At 35.3% G+C, this 8708-nt stretch overlaps 1 protein-coding gene across 1 annotated transcript; it reads right to left on the bottom strand.

Moving 5' to 3' along the window:
* Positions 1-2223: 2223 nt before the first annotated feature.
* On the bottom strand, positions 2224-6075 carry LOC18437442 (putative methyltransferase TCM_000336). The gene is made up of 4 exons (XM_006847650.4): positions 5756-6075; positions 3999-4397; positions 2788-3060; positions 2224-2580 (listed from the first exon to the last, which is right to left on the bottom strand). The coding sequence occupies exons 1-4, from the start codon at positions 6017-6019 to the stop codon at positions 2251-2253; spliced, it is 1266 nt and encodes a 421-aa protein (XP_006847713.2). The 5' UTR covers positions 6020-6075; the 3' UTR covers positions 2224-2250.
* Between the last annotated feature and the right edge of the window lie 2633 nt (positions 6076-8708).

Genomic DNA, 8708 nt, shown 5'->3' with positions numbered 1-8708 from the left:
AATCGTATAGGAGGCTTATCCGACTCCATTCAAATCCGACTCCGACCCTGATGACTTCTATTAGTGCTTGCTTTTATGATTGTTACGACTCCTCTACACCACCCCGCTTATCCGACTCCATTCCTATTAGGACTGCTTTTGTTTTGGATACAAATCGTATAGGAGGCTTATCCGATCTCTACACCAACCTGCTTATCCGACTCCATTTCTATTAGGATTGCTTTTGTTTTGGATACAACACCACCTCGCTTATCCGATTCCATTCCTATCAGGAATGCTTTTGTTTTGGATACAACACCACCCCGCTTATCCGACTCCATTCCTATTAGAACTGCTTTTGTTTTGGATACAAATCGTATAGGAGGCTTATCCGACTCCATTCAAATCGTATAAGTTGTATTAGTTAATGATTTCTGCTTTCTTGTTTACTGTTTTGGATTTAGGTGGGCAAGGTTTAGTGTGTTTACTGTTTTAGATTGGATCGTTTAGGTTGATGTATGTCCAGTTAACTTTAACTTAAATAGTTTAAGTTACACCAACCCCCTCTCTCATTACTGAAACTAGTAATAAGTGTAACCTAGTTTCTCTCTCTCTCAAAGTATTTTAAGCCATAATTGAGCAACAAACAAATATCTCCTTCTCCCTCTCCCTCGGACCAAAGCTCGTTTGCCTTGTTAAAGGCATTAAAACATGCATTCAATTTGGAAATTCTACCCATGTTTACAATATAAAGAAGAATGATCATTCTAATTTCCAATTTTCCATAGATGTGGCATTTAGCTATTACTCTCTATATTGGGCAGACAAATTACTTTTGGTTTAATGAAACACCCTAATCACCACCAAACATAACAGGACAGAAATAACATGAAAGTCATTAGGTCCAGTCCATAAGATAAATTTGGATACTAAAAGAGCCATGCCTTGGATATTTTCAAAACACGAGAGATGTAAAGCTTTTGGGATTTTTTTGCTACCCATTATATTTGGGCCTCTGCCCCCGTTGCGGGGGACCATTTTCTGTACAAGTCAACATTTTAAAAAAAAGAAAGAAAAAAAGAACATTCAAACCCATGATTCATCCAGAGCATGAGCATAGAGATCTAATATAGTTGAAACAAACAACAGACCACAAGCCAATCCACTATTAGTTTTACAATATTTATTTCCTTTTTTTTTTTTCAAATATTTCACCTTTTTTTGGCTTGTACACTACTCGGGCAAGTCCGTTGGACACACCCGAGTTCCGAGTCCAAGCCAGTATTAAAACCTTGCAATAAACAACAAATACAAAATACTGTAACCAAATAGCACCCTTTCGATTATCTTCCCAAAACAGAAAAAGGAGGGATATAATGTTACCTCAAATAAGAAAATCGATAAAATTCGTCACCAAAATAGCTTCCTTTTAATCACCCAAAACCATGATTTACCCCCGTGTTTCACTTCGAAGGATCCAAGAACATAAGCAATTTAAACTCATATAACTTCACTAAAAAAATTGGACAATAAATCTTTCTTCACCTCTTTCTCTTTCTCACAACCAAAAAGAGGCCCTGACCCATTTCTAAAGAAAGAGAAGAGTTAAACAAAGAAGAGTGAATCATGTGTCCCATATTCCCCCTTTTAGCTTTTTTGTCACTAAATTATGTGACATGTATAAAAACAAAAATGGAGGCGCGACTCAACTTTAAATGGATCTCATTCTTGTTGTCGAGGGAAGTGCGATCCTAATGAGCATGGGAACAAGATCTTATTTGACGTGGAATGCATACCGGTTTAATTAGGATTGTGATCCAATGTATTGTGAACGTGCTCCCTATTCATAAGGGATCTCGATATGCTACTTTTACCCTCACCAGAACTCGGTCCCTGAGCTCCGGAGCTTTGGATAGCTGTCGATCCTGTGATCCTACTCCCGCTCTTGCTCTTGTTCTTGCACCCACTCCCACTCCCACTCCCACGCCCACTTCCAGTCCCAGTCCCAGTAACTATGATTGTGACATCTTTGCAACAATAGTAAATGGTCTCATAGTAGACAATCACAAGTTTTTTATGGCAAAAAACAATTTATGGAAACTTACAAAAAAAGTGAGATTGAATAGGTAAAATAGACATAAATGAACGATAGAACAAGCTCAACACAAATAGACATCAAAATATAAAGTACATAAACAGTGGAACAAGCTCTCTACGAATTGACACGTCAAACTTAAGGGATCGTTTGGTGGACGATGCATCGAAGTGTGTTCAATTTGATCTTTTTAAGACAAGAACAAAATGAATCAGCTTCTTTTTCCCTTCATCGAAATCCAATTGCATAAGTTCAGTATATTCTTCAAATATCATGTCCATGACTTCCTCTCCAAAATGATATTTCATTAATGGCTCTACCGCAGCTCTCGTTATCAATGCTAAGTTTTTTGCATTCTTGTTGGCTTCCCATGGAGCTATGGGCTTTTGTTCGAAATGCAAAATTGTAAATGAGCCTTCTCTCTTCAGCTCTTCTTCAACTTCTTCTGCAGATGGTTCATAGTATGGCAGATCAAAAGAATCCAGCTTCTCATCTTCTATAAATCCCTGCATCAACACATTTTTGAAAGTTTAGAAGAGGCGATGGACATCTTACCCCGAAACAGGGATCGGCTTTGTAGGGGTGCCGTTCATCCACACATGTAGCCCTTTTCATTTTTACTTTTTTTTGTGATTATCAAAAACACACATAACTTTGTCCTAGAAAGTGCAAAAGATTGGAGATATATAGCAAACATAGAAATGGGGGAGCACCTTAGAAACCAGATTCTTTATAGCTTGACTCAAAGTAGTCCATAAAACGCCACTCTCTTCATCAACTGCCTGCTTTGTCCTTCGACCATAAAACATTAACACCATGCACCCGTCTCTGACCACCTCTTGTGAACGAAACTTGAGAAATCGAGAAAAGTCGTTCCGGAATTGTTGAAGAAAGGCATATGTTACACTTGCTGGGCTGTCTTCAGTAATGTATACATTGCCTTTGTTAAGGGACTTTCCATACTCATCATAGAGGGCAGGAGGAACCTGCAAAGGCGTAATTATTAGTTACAGAATTTCTTCAAAATGTTAATATTTTTATAGATGATTTTGAAAAAGAAAACTGAATCAGGTGCAAGTGCAACCTATAAAATTTTGGGATTGTATACAATGAGATGATTTACCTAAAACTAAAACTACAATATATACCCTTGAAATTAAATTAAATTAAAAAATAAAAAAGACTTTTGCCCTCCATGAGTTGTGACCTAGGGCCAATCGAATGTTGAAATATTGGACTGCCCTAAAGTGGGCTGCCCGATGTTGGAGACTTCGAACTGCTCTGTATCCGATGTTGGAGACCTCGGACTGCTCTGTACCAATTATCAGTAACTTTCAAACCAGTCTGAAGTCAGAAATACCAGATTGAGAAATTAACAATAAGTTTCTGACCAGTCTGACGTGTCCCACATCAGATACCTCATTTCGGAGCAGTCCGATATTTTAGGACTAACCTAAAGCTTGGGGCATTGCAGTACTATGGAAAACTCCAAAAAAAAAAAACCTAAACCGAAGCGCAATTTTGGAAAAAATAAAAATAGGCAGTTTGACCAAACTTCTTTGTAACTTCTAGCTATAAACAGAGCATTTAGTAATTTAGAAGTCATTTTATGGTCTAAATGTAAATCATTCAAAAATAAATTCAAAGAAATGTTAAAGATCAATTTTTTCAGTCGACTAAACTAGTTTGTGATCCACAATGCACTTACAGCATTGGAAATTATCACCATAGCAAGATATCACATATTCATGGTGAAGTCATCTTCATTCTGCATCTACATTAGTGCAAAAAAAAACAGAATGCCAAGAGACAGAGAAATAGAGAGAGAGAGAGAGAGAGAGAGAGAGAGAGAGAGAGAGAGAGAGAGAGAGAGAGAGAGAGATTGTTTAGTTTACTTGTTAGAAAAAAAAGAGCGGGTGCTTACTTGTGATAGCCAATGCAGACTGTAAGAAGAATGAACAAAATGTAAACTGTTTGATGGAAAGCTTCTACAATAGAAAGAACTGGCAACGGCAGCCACAAAGCAAGACTCTGGAACTCCTGTCTCTTTCATCATCTCATAGAATGAAGGGAGTGATCTAAATATTGAGTTGAAGTCATTTCCAGGCAGGTCATTAAGGTACAATAGAAACTCCGGCATCGGCAAAGATACCTGCTCATATTTGGTGCACACCGCTTCGATAATGATGGTTAAGGCTGAGAATGTGTTAGGGCCAGAAGAACAGCCGAGATCAGCAATTCCCAATCTCTCAGGGAAATGGGTAGAGAGCATATTCATCACTGCCTCCTCGGTTATAGGCTTAATCACCTCTATTCCATGTTTCTGCTTAGAAACCCATCAATCATAGTTACATACAATGGCATTGTGTGTGTGAGAGAGGGTGGGTAGAGAGAAAGAGAGGGGGTTGAGAGAGAGAGAGACTGATATTAAGCGTTGAGAGCGGGTAGATACAGAGAGATTTAACGCGTAGGGTAAAAGAGGAGAAAAATAATTTAGTTTTTGAAATATTGACTTTATGACTGAGGGTACAAAGCAAGAAAACCAGTAACTAGGTCATGGATATGATATTAAAAGTAGGACACGGTTTCTTTACAGCCAGCCTGCATATTGTAGTAATGCGGGCTTGGAAATAAATATAATTTTTAAATATAATTTGATCTTAATTTCTAGAAAATATATACTCTTCAACATGGAGATCATGAATATGAAAAAAAAAAAAAAAAAAAGCATAAAAATAATAATTATATTAAGAAAGTATTTGGACCGTTAATTACACTTGTTTTTAGATGGACCACCTATTTGCATCCATTTTTAAAATGAATGCTTTATACCTCTGGACCGCATATTGCAGAAATGTGGTTTAACCTGCATGAAACAATTTTGTTTAAAAATATTAGGAAATAGAATATCTACAAAGTTCATTTTGGTGAGGTATCCATAATTTTTCCTATATTTTATAAAACAAACACACGATTTTGAAGCAAATAAAAATATGTTGCTACTTGGCTTTTTTTTGGGGTAATTCAATGTGGAAGACATGCTCCTATCCATTTTTTCAAGTAGATTACAAATTAGCTTTTTGAATGTTTTAATGGGGTGGTGTTAGCGGTGGGAATGGAAACCGCAATATGGTGACTAGGTAATGGGGTGCTACCTCAACCCCTTTCCAAAGGATAAGTTAGTAGGGATTTGAGCCCCTACTCTTTGGTGAGAATGGAAAAAGGGACTTTATCATATGATATTTGATTTAGAGAACACAAAGAGTTCAGGACCCATCTTGAGAGAGAAACAATCTCTATACATTCTCATTACACAAGAATGAAACCTTAAAAAGATTTATATATGAATACATATTTAGTGTAGACTACATTATTCCTACACAAATACACAATAATAATAAAAAACAAATATAGGACTCATTGGTACTATCGTCGAAACTCAGTCCTATTTCATACACTCAAATTACAACACAAAACCACAAGAAAGAGAAAGTATAGTCAGCGTAGAGAGATAAGTAAAGTGGTCAAGGTAGTGGGGGGCTACATGTGACCTACAGTTCCATTGGCATCAAGTTTAATGATCATCGTCATTATCATTTTAACTTTGTTTTTGAGGTCAGCCATGGAGCCTCATATCAACATTAAAAAAATCAAAAGGTAAAGAGAGAGATTAAGAATTACTTGAAGCCATGAATTTTGTGCATAGCTCATCTTCCCTGTACCTTCATTCATGCGTAGAACATTTGCGACATCCATCGGTCCCTCTTTCTCTAGACTGCAACACTGCCTGAAAATTCTTCTTTCGGCAACCACATTCATGCGCAGAGCAGTTGCGACTTCCATCGGACTCTCTCTCTCTAAACTGCAACACTGCCTGAAAATTCCTTTTCTGGCAACTGTTCGATGAGAATGGTCATTCATGCGTAGAACACTTGTGACTTCCATCGGTCTCTCTCTAGATTGCAACACTGCCTGAAAATTTTCCTCGTTTTTTGGCAACCGTATGATGAAGATTGGGATGAATGGATTGAATTAAGTAGAAGCAGAGATGCTATAATAAGGACTGCGACATTCACAAAACCGCAAAATACTTTAACTTTTCAAAACACTCACTGGTGGGTCCACGAAAATTGTTAAAAAGCCTCCCCCGTACTATGTGATTAGTGCAACTCATAGACATCAATGTACTGAGTTCTGTCACTTTATTCATGCCATGGCATGGCTGTTCGAGTTTGTTCCTGATAACTTATGTGAGAGATTCTATGTTCTAGTTGTTTATCTGTACATCACCTGTGTAACTTGCCAAATCGGGGCAGGTGGGAAAGCTCTATCAGAAGGCCATGGCCAAATCCATTGATTTGGAGCAGCTGGGAAGGCTGCATAAGCTTGCGGCCTTTACCAATCCAATCAAGGCACGTCTCTAAATTTTATCTTAAATGTGATTTTGATATAAAAGGATGGATTGAGAATCTATTTTCATCGCTTATAACAAAATTTTAAATTCTAAAAATGATTCAAATCAAGTAGATCTATAAACACATGAAAATCTTGGAAGATAGATGATCCAGATAATGTGTTTCAAAATATATTATTTTATGGACTCAAAATCTTTTTTTATTTTTATAGTCATACACCTCCTATTGAGATAATGAATTAGAGGGTTCTTCAATATCCAATCGTCTTTTTATGATGGATTTTTTAGGTGCACTTTTAATTCTGCATTTTAAGGTTGCCACCTTATATAAACATTTTCCTTATCAAAATACCCGCAATATATTAATTATTTAACAATTTATCCTTTCATACCTATTTAACTCAAGACCATGTGTTATTTTATTGGTATTTCGAAATTAAATAAGAAGATATGGGTAAAGTATCAACTTGTTTGAAAAGTACAATCAACTTGTTATTTTCCACGCTACCAAGTGCTTACAATCAATCTTGACTATTGCATGTGAAATTGGGTGGCTATATATATTCTATTAACCAAGCTCAAAGTTGAAAAGAAATTCTCTCAAACTTTGTGATACACCTAAGCCATTAGACATCGGAAGGTTATAAGTAATTGTGTCATCTTTGTACTAAAAATAAATAGTCTCATTGTATACGAACTCTTACTAAAAAATTTTTCATAGGAATTTGATAAACTTCCCATTATTTTTAAATAGGAATCTGATATAGATCAAGAATGGGTCGATTACAATTTTATTTTTATTTTTTTTATTTTTATTTTTAGAAGTTATGGGTGTTTTTTTATTATTTCTATTTATAAACGTTATGTGCTTTTTATTTTTATTTTATTTGGTTCAATTTTGGAATTAGGATTTGATAGAGAGTTCTAATTTTTCTTGATAAAGTTATATTTTAGAAAGATGTCTGTATTTCTTAGGTGGGGATTTATTAAGAAAAGTTAGAGTATTTATTTTTTTTGGTCTTATTTTCTAAAAGTGGTATAATTCTAAAGTGAATCCCAAAATTTTATATTTAAAAAATCATCATACTAATGTGTTTTGGATAGTGGAATAAGTGTATATGTTAGTACTTCTATTTTAGAAAATAAAAAATGTTTTTTCGAAATAATATCTTTTGAACCATAGTATTGAGAGAAAGTAGTATATTTTAGTTCCACATTAGAAAATAAAAAAAGAGAAAATTATGATTAAATATTAAAATACATTCTTCTATTTACTTAGGAGAAAGGAGAGAGAAAGTTCTTGAGATGCTTGATGCGCATCGTAGCATTTTTGTATTATGTTCTATCATCTTTCCCTTCTTGTATTTCATATAGGGTTATGTTAGGGTGCTCACATGATAGAGCATTTTATAACTGTATTAAACAAATTTTGGATAACCCATATTTTGTAACAATATTTTTTTAATCTCGTTATTTTTGGTCATTAAGAAGGGTGTGACATTATCTCTGAGGTGTGACCTTACCCACATGAAGCATCAAATGCTACTAGTGTGCTCCATGTAGTGATGTCATACCCCATGTGGATGACGTCACACCACTCCTAATGACCAAAAATACTTTTTTTAAAAAAACATACTTAATATACAAAACAATGGTATATAAGTTTCAAAAATTTGTTGAGTATTAATAATTTTTTTTTAAAAAAATACCCTTAGTTCATACGTGAGTATGGGTGAGGCTCATGACTTGCTTTCCTTTTGTGAGTTTTGTTGGCTAGTGTCACAAGACTATGTAGGTAAATTCTCCTACTAAATTTAGAATTTAAGCATTTAAAGTTTCATTATGCTTATAACTTTTATGATTGACTAACGATGGTGCATGTAATTAATCATGGTCTCTCAATGTGTGTAACATCTATATTTCTTCTTCAATGCATGCATAAGGGGGTAGCATCATCCCAAGGCCTTCAAAGTCTTGGTTCAGCAAAGATAAGATGCATTTGGAATTCTTCCTTTGAGGAAATTCCAAATCTGTCCATCCTTCTTCATCCACCATGGTGAAATAATGATCCACCATCTCCTCACTTATTTGCTCCAATTGAGATGGCTTCCAATACATAATTGAAATACATCCAGTTTAGATGTACCTGAAGATTGTTTTTATTGGTAAATAGTTTCCCATATTAATTTTTTAGTTTTTCTTTCCTATGAGTGCCCATTT

The sequence above is a fragment of the Amborella trichopoda genome, chromosome 13 (assembly GCF_054954075.1).
Source record: "Amborella trichopoda isolate Santa Cruz 75 chromosome 13, AtrichopodaSantaCruz75HAP2 v2.0, whole genome shotgun sequence".
NCBI lineage: Eukaryota > Viridiplantae > Streptophyta > Magnoliopsida > Amborellales > Amborellaceae > Amborella > Amborella trichopoda.
This window is presented reverse-complemented; position numbering and strand designations above follow the sequence as displayed.

Coding starts and splice junctions, on each gene's coding strand:
- LOC18437442 (XM_006847650.4), bottom strand. CDS start 6,019: ATGGAAGTCACAAGTGTTCTACGCATGAATGACCATTCTCATCGAACA. Junction 3,061..3,998: donor GTCTGCATTGGCTATCACAA/GTAAGCACCCGC, acceptor ACGCCTTTGCAG/GTTCCTCCTGCCCTCTATGA. Junction 2,581..2,787: donor TAAAGAATCTGGTTTCTAAG/GTGCTCCCCCAT, acceptor GTGTTGATGCAG/GGATTTATAGAAGATGAGAA.